The sequence below is a fragment of the Mangifera indica genome, chromosome 20 (assembly GCF_011075055.1).
Source record: "Mangifera indica cultivar Alphonso chromosome 20, CATAS_Mindica_2.1, whole genome shotgun sequence".
NCBI classification, from domain to species: Eukaryota; Viridiplantae; Streptophyta; class Magnoliopsida; order Sapindales; family Anacardiaceae; genus Mangifera; species Mangifera indica.
The window spans coordinates 2013196-2038381 of record NC_058156.1 but is presented as its reverse complement, the minus strand read 5'-3'; the positions used below and the strand labels follow the sequence as shown (position 1 = coordinate 2038381).

Below are 25186 nucleotides of genomic sequence, written 5' to 3'. Positions count from 1 at the left end.
TTTTATGACGTTGGTTCCTATCTATGGTCATTAAACATGGTAGGGCATGTTAAAAAATAATTATAATAAAAAAATTAGAATATATTAAAAACATATATAATTTTATAAGTCGACCTATAAGAGCCTACAAATGTATGGTCCCAAGGGACCCTGAATTGTACCGTAGGCCTTAACATGTTAGTAGACTAACTTGACCCACTAGATGTAATATCCTCAGGTGTGTTTCAGGGGCAATTACGTCTTTTGACTCTGTTTGGAGATATTTCCAATTATATGTGTGTTTTTAAATATATATATATATATATAACACCCGGATTCAGGTATGTCAGTAAACTCCACTTCCAAAATTACCTTTAGAGTTGATTTTATAACTTGTTGTTTAAAGAAATTACAAAAGAATTAGAGAAAACTACCAAAGGAGCAATAATTTTGAAAATGGGTAAAATGGTCATTTTAGAAGGATTTAAGAGACAAAGTGGGAATGAAAATTGAATGGCATACTTGAAATTATATAGTGGTGCTAAGGGTTTTTGGTAATTAGCTAAGGATAAAATAGTCATTTATGAAAAAGATTGAGGGCAAATTGGTCCAAAAGGCTTATAAACTCATAACCTATTCATCTTCTTCTTCATTTAGCCGAGAACTCCATGAATTGAACGAAATTTTTCCCTTAAACAAAATTCATCAAAAAACCTAACTAAACCACCTAATTTCCAAAGCCTCCAGTTATAAAAAGTGTAGATTTGTCAATTCTGGTTAGTTTTAAGGTAAGAAATTTAATTTTTAAGAGATGTGAAATTTAGAGTTTTGATGGATGATTATATTTTTGGTTGATTAAAGTTGTTAGGGAGAAGAAAAGAAGGAAGATAAGCTTAAATCACTTAATTACCAAGAAAAGATATTAGAATTAAGGTGATTTTGGTGTTAAAGGAAACAAAACAAAGAGAAGGAACCTAACTTGCAAATATTGGGCTTGAAACAAGGTAAGGGGAATCATTCTTGATATGTTGCATGTTTTAGGCTTTTGGTTCCTTGGATCTATGTTATAAATGATGATTTTAAAGTTGATGAATGTTGTCTTGCCATTTGGGATGTCTATGTGTGTTATTTTGTTCATGGCAGAAAGTTGTATGATATTTACAGTTTTTGCCACTGAGTTCGTCCTATGTTTTGGCTGTCTTATCTAATGAATTATGAGTGCTATTATATCTTGTTGGAAATCTCTTTGAATGCTCTTTCCAATGATATATAGCTTGTATGAATTAGAGATCGTTTGGATTGTTAAATATTACATGAACCACAAGGACTGCTTTACCAAATAAACAGAGGAGACAGTTTTTGCCACTGAATTTAGCTCACGTTTTTACTGCCTTATCTATTGAATTATAAGTGCTATTATAGTTTGTTGGAAAGATCTTTGAATCCTCTTTTCAACGATATATAGTTTGTATGAATTAGAAACCGTTTGGGTTGTTAAATTGTATAAAAAAGAAGGCTGCCCTGCTAAATAACTGTTCTGTGAACAGTATTTCGTAGTTCTGGGCAAGAAAGAAAGAAAGAAAGAAAAGGAGGAGAAAAAAAAAAAAGAAAGGAAAGGAAAGGAAAGAAAGGAAAGGAAAGGAAAGGAAAGAAAAAAAAAAGAAAAGAAAAAGAAAGAAAAGCAAGAAAAGGAATTCGGGGCTCAAGATTTAGGGGTCGTCCCAAGAGTAATGTCTGGTGAGTTATAAATAAATTTAGATGGAAACAAAATTAGTAAAATATAAGACTCGCATGTATGCTATAAATTATGAGGGGGCACTTTACACTACACCACTCGTAGTAGGGCACATCCGTAGTAGGACATAGACCCACAGTAGGGTCTACTCGCAGTAGAGTATGCTCGTAGTATAACACAATTCAAATCACAATTGGTGTAGTGAGAGAAAGGAAAAGAGCTCGAGCTTAGAAAAGTATCAAATCTCTATAGTTAGCTTCCAGAAAGTATCAAATAGACACCAGATGGGACAAAGTATGACCCAAATAGTAAAGAATGAGCTAGATTACTCCCTTAATCTCTTATAGAGGTTAGGATGTGAGGTGGAGTCCCGAAAGTGAGTTAGAACAGGAAAAAAGATAGTTTACTTGATTTCTTCCCCTTACTGAGTGTTCTTATCACTCACTTCCTTTTCTTTCCTGATTGCAGGTACAGGAGATCGAGGTAGCTGCGAGACAGGGCAGGTCAGCGTAGGTAGATTCGACTGGAGCAGGTTATCTCTGGTTTATATTACATGCATATAGTCGCATGTTCTAATTGATTTTTGACTTTTTGAGATGATGGTACACTGGTATATGATTACTCCACGTTTTCAGATATTTTCAGATGAGTTTTCATATGAGTAAATACATCTTTTGGTTCGCTTCCAAATATTCAGTTTTAACAATAATTTTTAAACACTTTTAGTGATGAATTTATGTTAAAGTAGTTTAAAAAAAAAAAATAAACACTGCGGATATTAATTCGTAACATTTCTCCTTTAGTGGGCAGTACTATTAGAGGGGGATGTTATACTAGACCTACCAATTAGGGCCTAAGCATAGCCCGCCCTATAGGCATAATAAGCTATATTTGACTATTGTCATGTCTAATGGTCATTAGTAATCTATGATACATGAAACATAGTATATAATATGATACGATAGAAATGAAAAATAATACATATAATAAGGTGTATCGAATTCATACAATATGATTAACTATTATATAACACAATATATATATCATACGATACAATATATATAGTCGATACGTATTTATACATAGGCCAAAAGAGTTATTCCCACCTAAGGTTTAGTGAAATCTCAAACTCATACACATTAACTTTCAAAAACTTAAATATTTATCATTTTGTTAAAATTCACTATTATGCTTAAGAGTAAGGGTAAAACCTTTATTTAATAAAAAATATTTTAAAAAACTAAAATTTTATCGTATTTTCCCCTCTTAATTTAAAAAATAACAATTTTCCCCACTCAAGTTTGAAAAGTGACCATTTCCCCTAAGGGTTTTTTTTTCCTTCTCTGGCAACATCTTTGTTCTTGCCATCAACCAATCTTTTCATCCTCTTCTTCTCTCATTGATCTTCGATCTTTGGTAGTCATTTTTGTTGTCGTTGTTCTAGAGATGCCATTTCTATTAGCTAAAATTGTCTTAAGTTGAAGAAAATGGTTAGACGAAGACACGTGTGGTCCATCTTAAGCTAGCTAGATGACTCTGGAGATGCCAATCTTTGGTCAAATGAAGACAAATAATCTTCATTCGACCTAAGAGACAAAGACAACAATGAAGACAATTCGTCTTAGTCCGATGAAAATGGCCACCAAAGACCAAAGATCGCTTGAAGAAGAAGAGTGTGGAAAGGCCAACCGACGATGGAAACAGAGATGTCGCCAAAGAAGGAGAAAAAAACTCTATAGGGGAAATGATTATTTTTCAAATTTCAGGTAATGGAGAATTGTTAGTGTTTTAAACTAAGGGAAGAAATAAGATAAAATTTTTTGTTAAATGATGATTTTATTGTTAATCCTTATAGTGAATTTTAACAAAAATGGTGTATATTTAAATTTTTGAAAATTAACGGTGTGAGTTTAAGATTTCATCAAACTTTAGGTGAAAAAAAGTCATTTAACCTAATACATATTTTAGAAAAATGAGGACACGGTAAGTATATCTAAAAAATTCTAAATTTTCAAAAGATGTGATATTATTTTTATTATGATAACTAAAGGTTGTAGTGGGCTAGGCCTGGCCACCCGGAATTAAAAAATAATTTTTTATTTAATTTTTAAAAAATTATGTTTTTTTAACTACTTTTTAATTATTAAAATTGATAACAATATTTTAAATATTTTATTGATAATCTTTCATTTGTAATAAGAAATACCATGATTATATTATAAAAAATATTATAATATAATATAAATTAATTAATTTATATTTTATATAATTATAAAAATAAATACAATATATATATATATATACACTCAATCTCTAATATTAAGATTTTTGAATTTTTAAGAGTATCTTCAACAACTTGAATTTGATTTTAACCCAACCTTTTTATATGCTTAATTGTCTAGTCAGGTATATAATAATATGTAAATAAAAATAAAAATATTTTTTTTGAAAAAAAGCAGGCAACGACTTCTGCATTCGGCAGATTTCTGCCGCACAACTGTAGAAGGGCCTAGAAGCCCACGGCTTCTACCCCCAAATTTAATTTTTTTTAACATAAAACTACAGTAACAAGCGCGTTCATGGATCTACCGTTTAGGCTCACGACCTAGCCCGCTACAGTTCAACCTTGACCTTATCATGTTGGCCTTTTTTGCCGGGCTTTGGGTAGGGCTTGGGGCCAGCCTGGGCTATTTGACGCTTCTTACAATGACTAGAGCTAGCGAATGGATATGTTAAGTTCGGTCGGTACAGGGAAAAGTAAAATAGGTATAGACTGAATTATGCAAATGATAATTTCTAAACTCATACCCAATCTGATGGATACAGGTTGATCCTGAATTACCCATTATTATTAATTTTTTACTATTTTTCTTTTTTTATTATTTTAATATATTTTTTATTTTTAAATATTTTTTCCTTCAAATACATAATTATTTTATGAAAAAACAAAAAATTACTTCAAATTATAAAAATATTTTTTTTATAAATTTAAAGAAATTTAATATTAAATATAGAATGAATATTTATAATAAAATATTTAATACTTATATTTACTAAATTTGTTTTTAACACAATAAATTTTTAAAGTTTAAGGTGAATTTAAGTTTATTTCATTCTGAGGAAAAGAAAAATATATAAAATTTGTATTAAGTGTATTATAAATTTGATGTTAAAATAAAAAAAATTAATAAAAAAATGAGACGTATTTTATCCACCGTAAAAATTTATTATCTACTAGTATAAGTTAAAAAATCTAATACTCACATTTGTATTTAAGATAAATTATCTGTAAGTTATGCGGGTACCCCCTATTTATCAGGTCTAACAATAACGGTATAATTAGATTTTATTATTATTTTATTTAAAAAAACCTATATATTTCGACACACATAATTTTCGACTACCATGGTCCCAACAACCCTCGTCAGTGAGCACACCTCGTCAGGCCTCATCTTGCTTTTTCTTACTTCAAATTAGACGAAACATCAACCGCATTTTAGTGGCAACACGCAAGGCACTCGTTAGATTTTTTCTTTTTAATCTCACCAGTTCCTATTGTCAAAATTGTAAGAGGTGAGCCAATTTGCAGTTTTCTTGTAATCACTTGCGCATATTTGTTTTGAGTTTTATTGAGTTTGTGGATTATGGTGGCCTGTCTCTACTGTCTGGTTGAATAATTCTAGATAATCTAAATTCTTACGTCTAAGAAAAACTTGATTTTGGGTAGTTCATGAAAGAAAACGGGACGTTGATCGTGGGTTTGAAGTTCTGTCGATTGCTTTATTGGTAAATTTTGGTGGAAGTTTTGATATGCTGCATATAATGTTTCTTCAGTCAGACATTGTCTTTCTCTCCTTTGCCGTACTTGAATTCTACTTTTTCAATTTCCTGATTCATCAAAGTATATTTCATCTTGTGGAAAGAATTACGTTAATGTTATACTCATGATCATTCACAATCTTGGTAAGTTAAGTTTTTCAAACTTGTAAAAACAGATGGACTGTTTCTATTGTGGCTGTAGAATCTGTGATAGAAACAAATAAATAGTCATTGTTTAATTAATTTAAAAATAACATGGATGATATATTAGAAAATTTTTGCGGTTCGTTTTATATTTAATTCTTTGCAGAAGTAAATGTTATTTCATAACTCAGTGTAAGATTATTTTTTGGATCAATGTTGTAAGGTCATCTTAGTAATGTTTTTTTTTTAATTAAGTTTAATATTCACAACAATTTAGTAGTATGTTTCTGTAGGAATTTGGTGGGGACAAATAGTATTGCCAGATCAAAATAGTTCTGTCAATCCGAGATGAGATTATTCTTCTGTTTAGTACTCATCAGTTTTGCTTAGTTTTTACTACATTTGATCATTAATCTCTTCGTAAATTGGATATTATTTTTATGGCACATTTTCATGACTTTTACCTGCTTATCTGGAATAAACTCCATGATCTTATAGCAAGCCCTCGGAGAAAATGAAGACAAGAATGGTAATGAATGAGTTAAAAGGAATTCTGCATTTCATATGCTCGGTTCAGTTCTGGAGAATGGCAGTGCTTTGGACATTATCTGTTCTGACTTCATACTGGCAACTTTTTGTCCAAAGGCTCTTCTCTCAGAAAGCTTGTTGTTTTACTCGTCAACTTCCTCCAACCACAGGGCGTACAAGACCTGTTTGCGTCATTACTGGTGTAAGTGATCTTCAGTTTCCTGTAGAAATATGTATTCTGTAATATATGTCATATAGTTACTGCTCTATAACTCATTGCTTTATTTCTGCAGGCTACATCTGGTTTGGGTGCAGCTGCAGCCTATGCTCTTTCAAAAGAAGGGTTCAGTGTTGTTCTTGGTACAGCTTTCCTTTCATCTCCTAACCTTCTATCTATACTTTTCTGTTCAGTATGTTACAGCAGTAACTTAATATTTCTGTAGTCATTAATCAACAAAAGTAATGCACACACACCTTTTGCTTTCATCTCCTGATATTTAGGTCTAATGCAATTTTCCTTGATGGAAGGATAGGTCATTGTGCTTGCTAGTGTATATATAATTGCATAGTTTAGCACACCCAATATCAGCTATTCTACACTTATTAATCCTTATATGTAAAATCATTGCCCAATTCATTTTTTCCCATTCAACCTTTCATCCATTCAAGAATTTAATAACTCAACTAGGATTTAACATAATAACATTGTCCTGTAGTTTTTTCTGTGATTTTGATGTATGATTTTGGAATTTAGAATTTTACAAATTCTCATTTTACATGATAAATGGGTGGTAAAAGTTGTGGTTTTTTATATAACCATATAACACATGTTCTATCCATTTTTGTGCAATTTTTTCTTTCCCTTTTTGAGTTTACAAGATGTGTTGCTGAAATTAATATTGTGTATGCAGCTGGACGGTCATCCCAATTATTATCAAAGGTATATTTTATATAAGTTATTTTTAATATGTGTCCCAACTCTACTTCTTTAATAACACATGTGCATATTTGTCATTGACAGACTATGATAGGAATAATGAGTAGGAATAAAGATGCACATGTTAAAGCTTTTCAGGTCGATCTGTCATCTTTCCAGTCAATATTAAAGTTTAGAGATTCTCTTCAGCAGTGGCTTTTAGATTCTAATATGCATGTTTCTATCCAACTCTTGATAAACAATGCTGGGATATTGGCGACGTCACCTCGACTTTCATCTGAAGGCTATGATCAGTAATTACCTTTTTTCCTTCTCTTTTGAAGATGGGCTTTAATACTAAAATAAGACTCCATTTATAGAATAACCTGTGGAAATTTGACCAAAACAGACCCTATGGTGCCACTGCCATGTTTTATAAGTTCCTGCACATTGCCTTTTCTTTTGATCACAGAAATGCAAACTAAGACATTTCCCATCCCACCTCACCATTTTTCCACTTGAGCGAGGCCCAGGGTTGTGTCAGTTGACTCATTACAATTGCAGTTTGTGTTTCTTGTACACTTTACTGTGGGAGTAATCTGACACCTTAATGGATATAGATCTTATGTATATTCTAGTTGTGCTTGGTATCTATCCTGATTACTGTTCTGCTGAAGAAAGCTATTATATCTGTGACTGGTGTCCTTGTTTTTTCCAGGATGATGAGTACAAACTATGTTGGTGCATTCTTTCTTTCTAAACTTCTGTTACCACTTCTCAGAAACAGTCCTGTTCCATCCCGGATTGTAAATGTTACTTCTTTCACACATCGAAATGGTAAGACATATCTTAACATGAAGCATTGATATGCCTCTTAATGTGCTAAATGAGGGGAGTACTATAATGAGGAACTTCACTTTAGCACGTACTACAATTGTTTTTAAAGCTCAATTATCTATGATAATGTTTGAACTAGAATGTTTTGTTAAAGCGTAACTGTACTGGCTCTTTCTTCTTCAGTGTTTGGTGCACAGATTGACAATGAGACTGTCACTGGGAAGTACTTCTTGAGATGTAAAGATTATCCATTTGCGCATGTCTATGAGTTTTCCAAATGTAAGCCGTTGATGCCACATAAAATTTTCAGACTTGTTTGGTCCCCATTCTAACAATTTTATCATTTTGTGTTAGTAGTATGCCTACTTCTTTTCTCTTATGAGCTTCGCAGACAACTTGGCTTGATGGATAACTTTCGTCATGTCTCTGTGAAGTATGATTTTACCTTCTTTGTTGTTGTTAATTTATGAAAATTTGTTTTGGTGTTGAAGCCATGTATAGTTGATAATTCTTTTTTTTATGGGGAGCATCTTTTACTTAATGAGGAAAAAGAATCTTATTATTAGTGTTTCTGTTTCACTTGAAAATTTAATTTTGGTTTTGTTTATTATTGAAAGTGCTGCGGATCCTGGAGTTGTGAAAACCAACATCATGCGAGAAGTTCCTTCATCTATTTCACACGTGGCATTTATTGTATTGAAGCTTTTTGGCCTTCTGCAGTTGCCTGAAAATGGTATCGATTCTATTCTTGATGCAGCCCTTGCCCCACCTGTAAGTTTTCCTTTCTCAAAACCTTGTATGTTTGTGACTTAATAGGGACGTTGTGTTTTTCTTGTTCTATATTATTACCATATTACCCTTATAAGGTGTTACCAACATCAAGTTACCATCCTAGGTAAATTGATAGTACACAAACAATATGAAGAAATTTTTTTTTCTTTATTCTGTATTCTTAAATTTCAGTCTCCTGTCAATGAAAGTTTATGTCCCTGAAGGAGGCAATCTTATTCTTCTAATGGTAGGAAGTATCTATGATTTGTAGGACACTAATCCCTTTGAATTTTTGGATTTTGTACAAACAGTTATAAAGAATACACCTAAAGTTGGCTAAGATGTGTTAAAACTTGAATTTTATAAGGTTTTGTGCAAATTTTGTTATCAAACTCTCTCATTCTTGAAACCTTCTTGATTTTCTTGCTTTCTGTGGTTCTACAAGGTAACGGACACTAACTCATGTTTTAGTATATGTAATTAAATATCACAGAGACAATCATGCATATATGCTCTTGTCTAGATATTGACAGTTACTGAGTTCAACAGTCTCTGCTCAATTTGAACACACAGCAGCAGGCAAGCCTATAATTTGAATTTCGTAGATGATCAAATATTCATATTTTTACAAGTCACAAATACTTTTCATGGTTCTTGAATCATTCTCCAGTTTCCTGGAATCTGTCACTGAGATCAATAAGATGATTGTGCTTCAGCTTACTTATATTGTTTAATCTTAAGAGTGATCATTTAGCATATGTATGATAATATATGATGCTGCAACGTCTTTGCATGAATTTGGTGTAATATTGTCCTCTTTTGAAGATTTTGATTTAGTGATATCTAGAGAGTTGAATTGAATTTGTTGGTTTTGCTCATCAGTAGTCTGTTAATGTCAGGAAACTTCTGGAGTTTACTTTTTTGGTGGAAAGGGTAGGACTTTAAACTCATCTGCACAATCCAACAACTCCAGACTTGCAGAGGAACTTTGGACAATTTCATGCCATCTCTATGAAGAGAACAAACTTGCTTGCAAGGATTTCTCCAACTAAGCATAAGTAGTTAAGGAAAAACCTGGTTACAAGAAAGAGGTCACAACTATTATCCACAGCTGGTGTGAAACAGGCCTAAGAAGAACTATTGTGACGGTGGCCGGACGAAATCTTTCTGATGTTCTGAATCACCTGGGCATAAGAGCAAAACTTTACCCGCGGAGCTACATGGTTTCATGAGTTTATTTGCATGATTTTGCGGATGGATTACAAGTGAATTCAATGTAGTGATTGAAAATGTTTCTATGGGTTCTTTTCTACTTTATTTTTCATACTTAGGTCTTTATGCATTTTTATGGCTTAGTTTAGGCCTTTAAACTTATAATGGAGTGTGGCAATTTCTTGAGAAGTTTATTGCACTTGCTTTATCATTGTTGAGAAGAATAATAGGTGTGGTATTTTATGTGAAAATGTTAAGATATATTAATAAATAAAAAAGGTTAAGATATCAGATAGAAAATTTACTAATTAATTTTTATTTGTGGCAGTATTTTTAACTTGAATGGAAATTTTTGCTTGCACTGAAACAATTTATTTTGAAAAAAAAAAAAACAATTAACAAAGTAACGGATATTGTTAAAATAATCAATGTTTTTAGACCTCGACATTCACCCATTGGAGAGGTTGGTCTAGTTCAATTGATGATAAAACTAATTAACCGTTTAAAAATAATATTTAAAATAATTTCATATAATTTATTATTAATATATTTTAAAAATATTTTAATATTAAAATAAACTTAGTTTGATGTTATATATATTCGAATTGATAAATGAGCTTTTGGGTTTGATTGATAATGAATTTTTTGTGAAAAAAAACATTTATTTTTTATTTTGACCGGGTCAAATACGGTCTTTTATCCGAACTAACTAAACAGTTTAAGTTAATATAAAGTAATTTATCTCTAAAAAAGGTTTTGAAGCAAACCAGAATCATTTCAATTAACAAGTCTCGATTCGATCGGTTAGACCGAGCGATCCAATCCTTTTTTCAAAACCGTGAAAATAATCACGCCTTTGAAATGGTCTTATCAAAAACAATTTTAACTTTATACTATTGAAATAAATTAGCTTAATTAAATACAATTTTCTTTTATCCTTAACCTTCCAATAAAACTAGAGCCCAAGATTCTATAAATCTCTAACTCTCAATTTTTTTCTTTTTTGTAATATTTCGTACTTAAAATACCAAAATTAAACAAGAAAGAGCATTAGATGTATTAAGATCAATTATAACTTTAGATTGTGTTGCTCTCTAACAATAATATGATTGCATATTTTTATTGTCAATTATTATGATATTTATGGGTGTATCAAAATGTAATATGCGCTATTTTAAATTAATAAACAATTTTTTTTAATAATTAAAGATTTTATCTGTATTTATTAGACGGATAAATTTAAAATATAATAATCAAACTCATAACTATTACATCAAATAAATCAAAATTTTATAAATATGACATAAACTCAAACTCAAACTTTTATTTTGAAAGTTGTAATGTTTCGACCAATTTTGATAAACAATTTTTGAATGTAAAAGACACATAAATCGGAAAAACAATATGAAAATGACAAAGAAACCTGATAAAATTCCGTAGATTACATAAGTTAATATATTTGTAATTTTCAATAATTTAAGCACTTTTTTTTTTTTTAGTAAGTCGCAATTTTGCTTGAACAGGACTTTTTTTATTAACATTTATTTAGGATACATTTTTCTTATATCTTCTCCACTAATATTTTCAGATTAATCAAAATGCGACATGAGATTGTTATGGTTGGGTACGAAAGATTATAGGTCAACTATGGAGCTTAAATAGTAAAAATGTGAATTATTTATGTTTTAAATATATTCTTTCAAATTTTTTAATATAAAATATTTTTAACACGTGTTTTATATATTTTTCGTATTAAATACGTAATTTTAATATCTCAACTATTATAAAGTATAATTTTTTTCTTGTAAGTAATTTTTTCAAATTCTACACGTGTGATAAACTCGAACCTAAATTTTTTATTTAAAAGTTTTAATATTCTATCAGTTTTGTTAACCTCTATTAATTTTATTTTTTTACCCTTAAAAGATAGTTTTAGTAGCAAAAAATAAAACTTTTTATATAAGAGGATATAAATTCAAATCTTCTCTTTTGACATTTCAAGATCATACATTGAAATCGAGTAAGTATAAAAGTTAATAGTATCATATGTTTGTAAAAAAAACGCATCAAGTTTTGAGTATATAATTGGCATTCAAATTAAACATTAGTAGATATATAAATGATATGTTATCGATGTATCTGAATATTATTTTATTAATAAAACTATATACATATCTTTTTGATACATAATTTGAGTATATAAATAATATATCATTATATGATTAAATAATTTTGAATTAAAGATAAATTAATATTCAATCACATGATGATATATCGTCTACATATCTAAATTGTATACCAAAAATATATACATATAATATTTTTTTATTTTTTTATTTAATTCAAAATCATACAACCACTTAAATTATCTCGGTATCCAATAGTGTGCATATATTTTTTTGTTATTTTAATTAAATATGTCCGGAAATTATATTATTTAGAGGAGAGGAGAGTGGCGCTGATGCACGTGGCTAGCACGTGCCTCTTTCATAACAAAGCCAGTGGGAGCAACAATGGTTTTAGGGCTCTGGCGTAAAAACCCTAAAATTCAATTTCAGATTAGCAGAAGATAGATGATTTGAAAGTCGGAGAAAGATGTGGCTTGGTAATGTAAAAGCAATTAAAAATACATTTGTGAGATATTACTCTAGAAAAGCTGCAGTGAACGTGAGGAAGATAAACCCTAAAGTACCAACTCAGCAAGCTTATTCAATTGCTCAATCTCTTTACGACATCATCAAGCAAAATGGTCCTCTTTCCGTCTCCAACACTTGGATTCACGCTAAGGTTTCTTTTTTTTTTTTTTAACTTTAATTTTATTTTAATAAAGTTCTACTTTAATTTTGATGAATTAACGTCCATCTAATATTGGATATGGGTGTGTTGTGAAATGATTTTAAATAAACTTTCATTGGTGGAAATAGTTGATTGAGATGGTTCGGACTCCAGCAATAGTTAAAGGTTTTGATTTTGTGTTCTGTAGGTTAGCTTTGAGTTTCATGGATTAAAGCTTTAGATGTTGCATCTCTTTTAATTTGAGATTAGTGCATTAAAAATGTAAGTTAAGTTGTTGTCTGGTGTGACTGACAGGATGCTGGGATTGAGGGGTTGAATAGCAAAACCCACATGAAAATAATGCTGAAATGGATGAGGGGGAGGAAAATGTTGAAGTTGCTGTGCAATCATGTTGGTTCTACAAAGAAATTTTTCCACACCACTCTTCCTGAAGAACCTCAAACTGAGAAGTCGGAGAATGAGAAAGAGAAGGAGAAGCCTCCCATAAAAAAGGGGAAGAAGCAAAGAGCATAAGATGCAGCTAGAAGAAGTTGACCTCCTATTGTATTTCTTTCATGATTGATTTGGACTTGCGTAATTCCTTTTTGGTTGCTGCACTTCCCTCTGTTATCAACTATGATATTGCTTATGCTTTGGGTTTGAATTCTGGTATGTTCACCCCATCATTTTTCTCCAGATGTATTTAGATGCCTCCTGGTATACAAGATACTATTTCCCGGTTTTGCTAGATGCATGATTGATGAGTACTAATGGTATTAGTAGCACTCATGCGTATTACTAGAATACTTATCAACTAATTCCCTAGCAATTTCAATGGTATCAAATGAATAACAAGTTAGTTTTGCTTTCAAAGTTATGTGATGTTATACTCTAGTTGATATATAATCTTACTTATTAGAGTATATTATCGGCATTTAAATTTAGTTGTAATAATTTTTGTAATTTCGATGGTCAAATTCATTTTTTTATTAATTTCCATGCATGACCCATCATCTAATTTTGGTAGTGAAATCCGTTAGATTGTATGATAGGTTTAGTGGAAAAGCAAGAATTTATCTTTATGCTCTTATGTGGAAATACTGTATTTCCAACTTAAAAGAGGGAAAATATTCAAACTTTTAGCCTTTGTTGGGAAACACTCGGTTCTTTCTTAAAGATTGTTCATCAAATTACTGTTAGTCAGCTAGTGTGACTAAGTGCTTGAATTGACCTTTTGGTGGGTGCCAAAACCTTTTCTGGCAGTGTAATTGGTGGTACAAAGGGGATCCAAGACATGTTGGACTTCTGTGCTGCTCATAAAATTTACTCACAAATAGAAATAGTTCCAATTCCATATGTGAATAAAATTTTACTGTTGTCGCTGAAGTCTTTTCTCTCATCCTTATGTTGAGCTTGAGTTTGAGCCTGTGAATCTGCCCTTTTGCCCCTTAAAACACAGAAAAGGTTCACAATTATGGGAAATGTGCCCACCAAGCTGTTGAGGTACATTACCTGCCCAAGTGAAGTCTTTCTGCCAAAGCGACTTCCGAGAATGTGCCCACAATAACTAGTAGTAGTGGACTGAACATTGCTGGAAAACTTGGCCCCTTCTTGCTGATACACCAAATGCATCATAAGCATAACTGTGGATCAGTTCAGCTATAGGCATTTCTGAGGTGTTAGCACCTACACTGTAAATGATGGTGAAGATTGTAGATCCTACTCAAGCTTCCATAAACTTGGACTTCTTACAAAGAACAAGGCAAGGAAAGATGATTGCAGTGATGTAAAGAAGCAAATGAGAGTGTTGAGTGATAAACGAGCTGGGTAGATTTTGAAGACCATTGCCTATGAATATGATATTAGAAACAACTGATGTGAAAAACAGCACATTGTTTATCTGATACCAATTTGTGGAGTCACAGTACAAGGATTATAACAAAAAATATGGCAATTATGTGGTGGTAAACCATAAAAACGAATTGCTTGAGTCCCCTTTCAAGGGCTAAATATATTTATTTACATATTTATCAAGTGATATCTACTTGATAATATTAACTAAAAACTGATAGTTTAATGAGATTTTAAATTATATTTTGGATTGAAACAAAGAAAAAAAAAAAGTCCACATATTCACCAGTACCTCCGCAAAAGCCATCCAAACACAGTAAATTCAGAAGTCCGCCTAAATGTAAAATTCCAACACAAATATCATTTGTTCTTGCTACTCGTTATTCCAAAGCTACCTCATTTTGGCGCTTCAACTAGCAGCCAAGCACAACTCTCCCTGATCCAACATTTACCCTTTGCTTAAGCTCAAAACCTCATTGTAATTTTATGTACTAGCTGAGACTGAAGCCGACGAAGATTTCCATATGAGAGACTACCTATAAGACTAAGTAAAGTTAAATTCGAATCAAATTTATTCAAATTAGATTAAATTTAAACTGAGCTTGGTTAAACTTGACTCGGACAAACCCAAAATAATATAAATTTAAACAAGATCAAATTTAAAAATAAAACATTATTGAACTCGAACTTTATAAGTGTTTGATTCGCCGATCTCGTGAGTTTTAAAATTTCAATATAAATAAACTAAAATGACGTTATTTTAACCAATCTACATCTATATAATATTATTTTAGTCATTTTTGTTAAACTACAATATTAAGCTAACTCAAAGTTCAGTTCAAACTTATTTTGAAACAAACTCGAGTTCAAACTTGGCTTCACTCAAGTCAGACTAAACTCGAGCTTAAATAAGCTTGAACTCAATTCGATTTAAATTCAATGTTAGAGCTGCCTACTCACCCAAGATAAAAAATAAAGTATGGATAGAGAGTGTCTGACTTAGACGCAAGCAACCATGAAAAATCGTCAGTGTAGCGAAAATATTCACTGCTGGATCTCGTTTTGATTAAACTGTCATTCTGACACAGGCATAAACCAAACTTTATAAACAAATTTGAAATGACCAGAAGATTGGGTGAATTGAACAACACAAATATAGAAACAATACAAGTACAATGGAGCATAAAAAAAACCTAAAGAAACCACAATGCAACAAATGCCATTAACAATTTAACAAATTTTATACAAACACAAATCAAGCTCTAGAACAAAACCCTTTTTTTACCTGGGGTCCTAACACCAGCAAATTACACACAGTACAGACCATCTAGTCAGCAACCTGGTGCGGCGCTACCATTCTGGTCCTCTTCCTCCTCTTCATCTTCCAATTTGTACTCACTGAAATGGTTAACCCTGAACTTCCACTCACCCTTGACGGGGTCATAGGATAGAAATTCAGCACCTTGGTCCTCAGCCTTCCGCTTCAGCATCTCCCTGTATCTATCAATTTTTGGCCCTTCTGTATACTGAATTCCAGTCTTTTTGTCAAAGCATTTTATATTTAGGAGCGTTACTTCTGCAGGCTTATTAAGACCTTGCCCAACAGGAGGTTTCTTGCTATCGTCCATGTACACAATCACCTCACGGTTGTTAAACTGAACAAGAGACTCAAGGTCAAGCCGTCGCACATCTGTTTCACCCAAGAACTTGATGCTTCCATAGCCATGGCGTCCAACAACAAAGTCCTTAACACACCGAGAGTATCCTGGCTCAGCCCTTTCCTTTGCTGCAAGTTCTTGGATCCGAGGTTCTGTGTAGTAGTCAGATCGTCGGAGCTTCGGCATCAGTGCCTCGATGTTGGCCCCATGCTCATACACAATTGCAGCCTCGCCAGCTCTGTGGCCACTGAGTGTCATATATGAGTCATCTCTTTCTACAGTACGATCATCACGGACTCCATTCTGTTTGTGATCAATTTTGACAGGATGTACTCGGTCTTTCACAGCTCCATATTCAAGAGGATTTTCTGCAATCAAAAAGTCATTAAACATACTGAATCACTTAATCAAATTCACAAATAATCAACAAACTCATAATGGTTCATAAGCCTTATTTAAAGTCAAACTTTTACTATTGTACTTTCTGTCGGCGAAGATAAGATCAGACATGATCTGTTCATGTAAAGGAAGTATAGAAATGGTTTTGCCAATGTGGTTTTATGTTCATTGCAATTGGAGCAAGGGACCCAACAGAGAAGATATAAAATTACATTGGTACAACTACATGTCAGCTAGAATTTAATGCTTCCATAGAATCTGGCTTGTTAGATTGTACCAAAAAGAGATTTTTTTTTTCCTTTTTTGTAATCTAAAAATCCCCCAAACTCACTTCACGAGGTCGAGTTTGAAACTGAAGCCCCTACTGAAACATCTAATCCTTCGGAAGTACAAAAAATGGCCTTTGGCCATACAGGTGTCCATGAGGGAACTCAAACCCAAGACCTTGTGGAAACTTATTGCAGGCCCAATATCTCAAATAACCCTTCATGCAAAAGTAATGCAAGACTTAACACCCCACCAAAAGTTAAAAACAAAGAAACTCACACATCCACTAGAGAAACATCTCTTCCGCTTGTAGCAATAAGATCACAAAGATTCAATTAAATATGTAAACAATAAATGACCTCACAACTATCATGTTTGTTATTGAAGAATTCCAAGGTTTGGTCAACATAAGATGCTCTAGTTAATGGACCATGTCACAGTTGTAAAATGAACAGAAGACAAAATTAAGAAGCAAGGACACAGGAAGTTTTCCAGTCAATTTATTTATCATCAATGGGCTATGATTTTTTTAATATTAAAAAGGACAAAAGGAAATGAGCAGTTCCATAGTAAATAATAAATCACAAGGACAGATATTTTATAAACACAAAAACCAATACTCACTATCTTTATCTTCAGAATTGGATCCATCTTCTGGGATTTTACCTGGACAAAAAAAGAGCTCAGATGGTCAAGTCAGGAAGTATAAAATGCTACAAGAATTTTATCTCTAGTACAAAAAGATCCCTCTTAACTGATCTATAAGTACAAGATAGCTATCTGCTCATATTCTTTTATAGAATGGAAATAAATGCCTCACATTTATACATGGAAAAAAAATCCTCTGAGCTGATAGACATTATACTATAACCTTACCATTCTCAGGTACATGAGACGTATTTTTTAATGATGTCTTTGCTGCACTAGCACCTAAGGGAAAGTGTTCCGTAGGACGAATAACTAGAGATCTTGGGTTCTCCCTGGGAATAAAAAGGGCATCTGCTTTTGGAGTGCTGGGTGTCTCTTCATCATCAACAAAAAAAGGAACCTGCATGCAGCAATCAGGAAATTGTTAAATGTATATCCCATATGAACAAAAATAATAATCATTCTCAATTAAGTTTTCACAACTAGCATCCACCTTCAGACCATCATTCTTGGGATTATATTTCCTAGCAGGCAACCTGATCCGCCTTTGTGACAAATGTCGAGAAGTCAATAAGGATGATATTCTGACAGGAGCTGATTTTTCAACAACCTGATGGTAACCACAAGTGATTGCAATAAAATTTTTAAGATATAATTAAATTCAACCCATAACCCTAGAGTAGCAAGCAAAGTTAAAGAAAGCTAAAACTTACTGGCATGCTAGAAATTCCATATTGGATTGAAGGAGCAGTTCCAGCACGACCAATTGACATTTGAGGCATTGCAGGGAGTGTCCCAAATGGATTTGTAACCACAATAGGTTGCACAGCAACAGAACTCGGAGTGGCAGACCTGGTCAACAAAGGTATTACAGCATGAATCCTTTAAGTCATTAGCAGATAAAAACTAAAAATAAATTCCCTCTGCTTTATAATAAACTTCAACTAAAGGAAGAACCAATCAGAAAAAGTTAACAAGGGCAGCCATCAACAGAAACAATAACCAAGGGAGGGGAATAGGGGAAAATGCGTAATAAACTAGTTATTCACGCATTGGGTTACCACATTCGATCTAAAAAGAATTGTTTAAATCTACATGCACATAAATACTAATCAAAGGGCTTAAGTAGGTGAGACATACAGTTGTCCAAAGTTATTCTGACCAAGAGTTCCCAACGAGCCAGTGAAGTTACTTGTATTACCTGCTATAACAGCAAATAAGTTAATGAAGTCAGCACTATCAGGCAAAAAGCTTAATCACTGTCATGTATATCATCAACTAGTATGGAGAGAAAAACAAGCCACCTGCGTGTGTCTGACCCAAGTTGCTAAATCCAAAAGTACCACCAGTCTGAGCAGGTTGACCCAGTTGAAATGGCATAGAAACAGAGGGCTAAAGATGTATACACAACAAAAATAGAATTCACATAAGATTTTAACAGAAACTTCAAAATGAAAAGTTTCGATATGCCAATACTCTCAATCTCCAGAAATCTAGCTCCGTAACATTTTAGATATGCCAATATGAAATGTTTACATCTCAAACATTGATGCTGCATGTTCTACAATCCAAACCGCTTGTCTATCTGTTATTTACCATGTGATTCAACATGACAAATCCTGTGTTATGTAATTGAAATTGGAATGGCAGATTGAAATCAATGTAGAAGACCCCTTAAAACATACCAAAGCAGCACAGGAAAAATTTTCCAGTAAAGGCCTAAACAGCAATAAGCTATAAAACTCTCTTCAAGACAAATTAAAAAGCAAGAATAGAACATCATACTTACTAAATATCAGACAAATTAAAAAGCAAGAATAGAACATCATACTTACTAAATATCAACTGAACAACTAAGTTTAATATCACAATGAAAGAAATCAATTTTAACGATTTCAAGTGTCACTTACAGTTGGTTGACCGAACAATGGTGTGCTAGAAGGAGCAAGTGATGGAGTGCTTGAGAAAATGCCACCAGAAAATCCAGTGGAAGGTGTGCTAAATATATTTGAAGTACCAAAAGAAGACATAGTACTACTGTTTCCAAATGAAGAGGTGGTCAGTCCAAAACCAGAACCTGCCTGTCCAGGGGCAGCAGAACTGAACAAGGGAGATGACTGACTACCAAAATTCAAGCCAGAGCCAAATGATGACATTGTACCCTGGGCTGCTGTACTATTGAAGAGGGATGGTGACGAACCAAAAGTAGGTGGAGATGAATTGGCACCAAATGCAGAAGTTGATGTCCCAAGCCCAAATATGGAAGGAGCTGCAGATGAAGTTGATCCAAAAGGATTGGGTGCAGATGACACACCAAAAGGTGAAGCACCAAAAGCAGTTGATGTGGTGGTTCCAAAACTTGATCCAGTAAAAGTTGAAGTTTTGGGAGCAAATAAATTTGAAGATGTAGTGCTGGAAAAAGGACTAGCTGATGATGCACCAAATACAGATGGAGCAGCAAAGGGGCTTGATGGAGCAGCTGACACACCAAAGCCAATTCCCCCAGCAGACTGACCAGCAGGAGGTGGTCCACCTGAAATTTCGAATTGTAAAGTGGAATATAAATGAATCAGCCAATGCCACCATTTATAGGAATAAGAGATACTGATTTTCCAGATTTCATTAACTTACCTTTATCACCCAATTGATAATCCTCCCATCTCAGCTCCTCATGGCTTTTATCTTTGTAGACAGGCATGGCACATATCGATTCCAACTTTCCAGCAGGCTGCGTACTACTACCAGTATCTGCTTCAGTTGTAGGTGTGTAAGCAGCCACTCTACTTCCACCACGTTGAACCCCAATATTGGACTGCCCAAATGGAGTGCTTCCAAATGTTGGTGTCGTGGCTTGGGATCCTGTGTGATAACACACAACAGTCATAAATTTTTATTTTGCTTACTTTCAATAGTTGATGACAACACAAGCAATAATAGAGACAGAGAACATTGTAGGGTTAATGAGCTTCCCATTGATACATATGCTTAACAGAAGATAAACAATCGTACTTATTTAAGAAACTCACCAAATGGTGAACTCTGTGCTCCAAAGGGGGATGTACTGGTTCCAAATGGGCTGCTACCAAATGCAGAAGTTGACTGGCCAAAAGCAGGCGAGGACCCAAAACTGAAAGATGCAGAACTAGATGCCCCAAAGGCAGGAGCACTTGAAGCACCGAAGGCAGGAGTACTTGAAGCCCCAAAAGGAAGAGCACTAGAGGCCCCAAAAGCGGGAGTGCTTGAAGCCCCAAAAGCGGGAGTGCTAGAGGCTCCAAATGCAGGGGTGCTTGATGATCCAAATAGAGGGGTGCTTGAAGCCCCAAATGCTCCCCCAGAACCAAAAGCTGGAGCAGTTGATGCACCAAATGTAGTCCCTGTGCTACCAAAGGTTGGAGTGCTCGTAGCACCAAAGGCTGGGGTGCTTGTAGCCCCAAAGGCAGGAGTACTTGCAGCCCCAAAGGCAGGGGTACTTGCAGCCCCAAAGGCAGGGCTGCTTGTTGCACCAAATGCTGACTGACTTGATGCACCAAAAGGTGTGGAGGAACCAAATAAACTGCTTCCAAATGCAGGCTGTGATTGCTGAGTTGTGCCTCCAAAAGGACTTGTTTGAGTAGGAGTGGAGCCAAAGCCGAAAGCAGGCTTTGCACCGAAAACAGAAGAACCTATGTTATAGAAAAAGAGAGATTAGCTTTTCAAAGATTAGAAAGACAACAGAAGGCAACTAGATTAATAAGCTTTTTTAAGATAAAGCATGTCAACAGTAAATAAGAATTTTTAGTGTGATATTCCACAAATGCAATTAATTTCATGATCTGAACTTATATAAAAATAAAGGTAAGGCTGCCATGTTGAAGGGGGTTCTCAATAAAGAAACAAAACCAACATCAAAATGAGGGCTAAAACAGAAACACCACTGCATGGAAAATACAAACCAAATGTAAAGAAAGATTAACCGCATATAGTAGCTATATTAAAGGCATAAATCTTGGTGTTTATACATTATGTTTCTCTGTCATCTCAATGAAGTTCGCACTTAATTACTTGTACCAAGGGAATCTATCATACACAGGGGTATAAACACCTAGTCCTGCTATACTATTAGACAAGGGAACTCTCGGCTAAGGATTAAATAACCCTTCTCTAGTAATAATCATAACTTCCTTCAATTATAAACTCAGCATAGTAGAATGACCTCCTTAAATGATAGTTTCCCAGGATGGTTAAATGACCTCTTCTACTGAGAAAAAAAAAGGGAGTTGTCTGGTGCAAATAAGCAAACTACAAGAAAACATTAATACAACAAAATCCAATGAAGAAAACAAGTGAGTTTGCTACCATTAAAAATTGCATAAACTACACCTAGAAAATCAGCTAAAGGAGATGTAGTTTATTATAATAACAATACACATACAATGACAAGAATGTTAGAAGAACATATCCATCCCCAACCATCTCATATGCCAAAAGTTCTCCAGTTCACACTTGAAATATCATGGCACACACAAACTAAAAAAAGGGCAAAAATACCCATAAAAACTCCATTAGAAAATCACTAGCAACCCAAGAAATTTATCAACTGAGAACAATAACCATCTTCCTCAAAAGTAAAAATAAAAATTAACGTATCAAGTAAAAAATGGAGATAGCAACAAATAAATGGGAAAATGATTACGAAACATTCTACTCAATGTACATACCACCAAATGCTGATGATGAGCTACCAAAGGCAGGAGTGGAGGATGCTCCAAAAGCAGGCATTGAACTTCCAAAGGCTGGTGATGATGATGCACCAAAGGTCGTTGTAGACGAGAAAGGTGAAGTCTGGGCAGCACCAAATACACCGGTTGAAGTGCCACCAAACATGGAACCTGTTGAACCAAAAGGAGTTGTGGTACCAAATGGTTTGGGAGCAAAAGGATTGTTACTTGCATTGTTGGTCTGTCCAAAGACTGATTGGGACCCAAATGGGCTACTAGATGACTGCCCAAAAGCTGTTTAGTGGAATTACACCAGTTAATTTGATATTCCAAAAAATAATTACTAACTAATCTCATAAAACCCCATGCACACAGGTACGTGATAATCATCAAACAGTTGAATTACTAACTGGTGCACATTAACAATGTTATCTGATAGAAGTATGATGAATGCTTGATCAATAAAAAATTGAAAGGTAATCTGATTAGTCGTGATCAATAAATCACACGGAAAGTTTTACACACCACAAAAATTGTATAATTTTACAGAAACCTTTAGACATAAGTCAGTGACTCATGTAACGTACCCAAAAAGAAGCAATTAAAGTGCATGAAGATTTATACAAGCTACAAACATTACCACAATAACTTCCAAGTTCAAGAGGAAAAACATGGATACAGTAACACAACCACAACATCAATTTGTAAACAAGCATAAATGAACTCAAGCATCGCCAGAACAACATAAATTTTGACAGGAAACAGATTTTAAAAAAATAATAAAAATCATTCTACCAGAATGCAAGGTAAAAGGATAACTTACGGTTAGTTGAGCCGAACATTTTCTTCTAACTTATTATTCTTTTTTCTTCAGTCGAAAACAGTATCCAAGCCTTGATCTGTTCCAAACCTAAACTCACAGTTGAAAAAACTTACAAAAGAAACAAGTAAATTAACTGTTATAGTCAAATAAAACAAGTCTCTCTACATTCAAACAAACATCACAGTTAATTTCCAGTTCATTTCCAGCAATATCACTTCACGAATTACAAATAAAATCAGAACAAAGAAGAGTCGCTTCCGAATAGAGGTAAAGAATATTCAGCAACGAAAAAGCAATGCGAATCAATAAAATGCGCATACGCATTGCTTCGATGGATCAATTTATTTAAAAATAAATTAAACGAAATTATATAAAAGAAAAACCCTAGCTGCGAACCAGCAATTACATGTATGAGTTGTAGTCTGCAACAAGTGAAAAAGGTACTCACCGTGGATCTAAAAGGGAGTAAGAGAGAACCAAGGGTTTCCAGTTCTTTCTACGCCCAAAGGCCAAAACCATAACACGGTCTCTTAAAAACTTGATAAGGTCTACTTATTTTACGTTTGCGACGATCCCCTTAAGATCAACGTCGCGTTAATTTTAAGTCCGTACTTGGTCATTACTCAAAGCGTAGCGTTATTTTTAAGTCCGGTTTATATGTCTAATCCAACCATCACTGTTTTATGATGTATTGAATTTAAATTATAAATAAAATAATATTTAATTTTAATATATTATTTAAATATTTAATTAAGTATTTAAAATATATATATAGTATCCATGTTTAAAAAATTAAATTGATAATTAAATTGATTATTTTATTAATTTATAATTCGATTAGTTTAATGGACAATCAATCTATTTAATGTATTACGAAATTATTACGAATTTTTTTAATAGTAACAAATATTTATTATATTTTTAAAATAAAAAATATATGAAATATATAAAACATATTGTCAAATATGTTAATAAATAATTAACATTTATTATATAGATTAAAAAATAATTACAAATTATTGGTTTTAAATAGTATTTTGATTTAACATATTTACTGAATTTGATTAAATTTCAAATAAGTCAATATCTATATATAAATCAAATTAAATTGTAAAATTGGATCAAATTATATATTAGTTCACTATTTAATTGATCGAATCGATTGATCTAATCCGATTTTAAAAAGATCGCATAGCATTACTATTATATACAACATGGTTAGAGACAGTCGAATGGGCTTAGCCCTATGGAAGACCCTAACCCTTGAAGTCAAGGATCAACTGAGGCCCTATCCCCATATGCAGGCCTCAAATCAGTCCACGGTTTAGGCTTTATACGAGGGGTTTGACAGGGTCAATTTTATGTTTGAGTCCTTTAGTTTATTTATCATTTTAATAATATTTTTTAAATGAATAAATAATTAACATTTTAAAATTATTCTTGGTAATAATTTTGTTTTTTTAATTTTATTCTATTTTACCATTGACCTGAACCCCAAGACTAGGGCATTTACCACCAAGCTACAAGGTCGATCCTTAGGTTTGGTCTCAAAGCCGATTATTCATGAGCCTTGGTAGCCTCCCTTAGCTTAGTTTGGCTTGGGATTGCCCTTCATTAGGCTGAATCTCTACTTAGCCTAGCTCAGGCTTTGGGATTGGGCAATAGAGTTCAAGCTTTTTGCCCAATTTTACATATGGTGATTTTTTATTTTCAATTTTTTAAAGTAAATTTTTCAAGGATTAATTAATTAAAATAATTATTTTACAGGAGTTTATATGATTTCAATCAACTCAATGCATGTTATACATACAAAGTCAAGCCTCTCAAATAATGTCATGATTGTTGTAAAAGGAAATTAATTGAAAAGAGAAAGGTGAAAGATAGAAGATGTGAAGTTTCTTTAGTATGAAGAAACTAAGTACTCTAAAAAATAAAGGAGGGCTATCAGATTACATTACAACATCCAAGCATGGGGTATGGGGGAGGGGGAAGGGGGGCATTGACACACTTTTCCCCCCATGGCCAATGAAATTTGTTGAGTTGTATTTTGTTAATGTTGAGTTATATTTAGTTATATTAGGAAGATTATCAAACCATATTATGATAAAATATGTATTTTAGGGATTT

General features: G+C 33.2%; 3 protein-coding genes across 12 annotated transcripts; 2 read left to right on the top strand and 1 right to left on the bottom strand.

Annotated features, from left to right (window-relative positions):
* Positions 1-5101: 5101 nt before the first annotated feature.
* LOC123204807 (dehydrogenase/reductase SDR family member on chromosome X-like) lies at positions 5102-10130 on the top strand. 5 transcript variants are annotated; one of them, XM_044621608.1, is made up of 11 exons: positions 5102-5287; positions 5971-6041; positions 6176-6407; positions 6499-6565; positions 7117-7145; positions 7227-7435; positions 7840-7958; positions 8142-8237; positions 8313-8391; positions 8576-8729; positions 9629-10130. In XM_044621608.1, exons 3-11 carry the CDS (start codon positions 6192-6194, stop codon positions 9779-9781), a joined length of 1122 nt encoding a protein of 373 aa, XP_044477543.1. In that variant the 5' UTR covers positions 5102-5287; positions 5971-6041; positions 6176-6191; the 3' UTR covers positions 9782-10130. The 5 variants fall into 5 exon arrangements, with proteins under 5 accessions (XP_044477543.1, XP_044477542.1, XP_044477544.1 ...); XM_044621607.1 differs by having other exon boundaries at positions 5971-6070; XM_044621609.1 differs by lacking the exon at positions 5971-6041 and having other exon boundaries at positions 5102-5280.
* A 2272-nt stretch (positions 10131-12402) lies between these two features.
* LOC123204064 lies at positions 12403-13589 on the top strand. Its single transcript, XM_044620610.1, has 2 exons — positions 12403-12728; positions 13032-13589. Exons 1-2 carry the CDS (start codon positions 12537-12539, stop codon positions 13248-13250), a joined length of 411 nt encoding a protein of 136 aa, XP_044476545.1. The 5' UTR covers positions 12403-12536; the 3' UTR covers positions 13251-13589.
* A 2098-nt stretch (positions 13590-15687) lies between these two features.
* Positions 15688-23663, bottom strand: LOC123204062 (nuclear pore complex protein NUP98A-like). 6 transcript variants are annotated; one of them, XM_044620605.1, is made up of 13 exons: positions 23508-23663; positions 23060-23146; positions 22237-22530; positions 20566-21201; positions 20171-20398; positions 19450-20072; positions 18841-18931; positions 18680-18743; positions 18253-18391; positions 18033-18149; positions 17768-17939; positions 17516-17557; positions 15688-16593 (listed from the first exon to the last, which is right to left on the bottom strand). In XM_044620605.1, the coding sequence occupies exons 2-13, from the start codon at positions 23076-23078 to the stop codon at positions 15899-15901; spliced, it is 3120 nt and encodes a 1039-aa protein (XP_044476540.1). In that variant the 5' UTR covers positions 23079-23146; positions 23508-23663; the 3' UTR covers positions 15688-15898. The 6 variants fall into 6 exon arrangements, with proteins under 6 accessions (XP_044476540.1, XP_044476539.1, XP_044476542.1 ...); XM_044620604.1 differs by having other exon boundaries at positions 23060-23167; positions 23508-23660; XM_044620607.1 differs by having other exon boundaries at positions 18680-18740; positions 23060-23167; positions 23508-23660.
* Between the last annotated feature and the right edge of the window lie 1523 nt (positions 23664-25186).

What these genes read in the sequence shown, in the direction of transcription:
- LOC123204807 (XM_044621609.1), top strand. Translation starts at nt 6,192, where the DNA reads ATGAAGACAAGAATGGTAATGAATGAGTTAAAAGGAATTCTGCATTTC. An exon ending in TCATCTGAAGGCTATGATCA is followed by an intron (nt 7,436 to 7,839) that starts GTAATTACCTTT and finishes TGTTTTTTCCAG; the next exon opens with GATGATGAGTACAAACTATG. An exon ending in TGTCTATGAGTTTTCCAAAT is followed by an intron (nt 8,238 to 8,312) that starts GTAAGCCGTTGA and finishes ATTTTGTGTTAG; the next exon opens with TAGTATGCCTACTTCTTTTC.
- LOC123204064 (XM_044620610.1), top strand. Translation starts at nt 12,537, where the DNA reads ATGTGGCTTGGTAATGTAAAAGCAATTAAAAATACATTTGTGAGATAT. An exon ending in ACACTTGGATTCACGCTAAG is followed by an intron (nt 12,729 to 13,031) that starts GTTTCTTTTTTT and finishes TGTGACTGACAG; the next exon opens with GATGCTGGGATTGAGGGGTT.
- LOC123204062 (XM_044620605.1), bottom strand. An exon ending in GGGTCAGACACACGCAGGTG is followed by an intron (nt 18,744 to 18,840) that starts GCTTGTTTTTCT and finishes TTGCTGTTATAG; the next exon opens with CAGGTAATACAAGTAACTTC. An exon ending in ATGGAATTTCTAGCATGCCA is followed by an intron (nt 18,150 to 18,252) that starts GTAAGTTTTAGC and finishes GGTTACCATCAG; the next exon opens with GTTGTTGAAAAATCAGCTCC.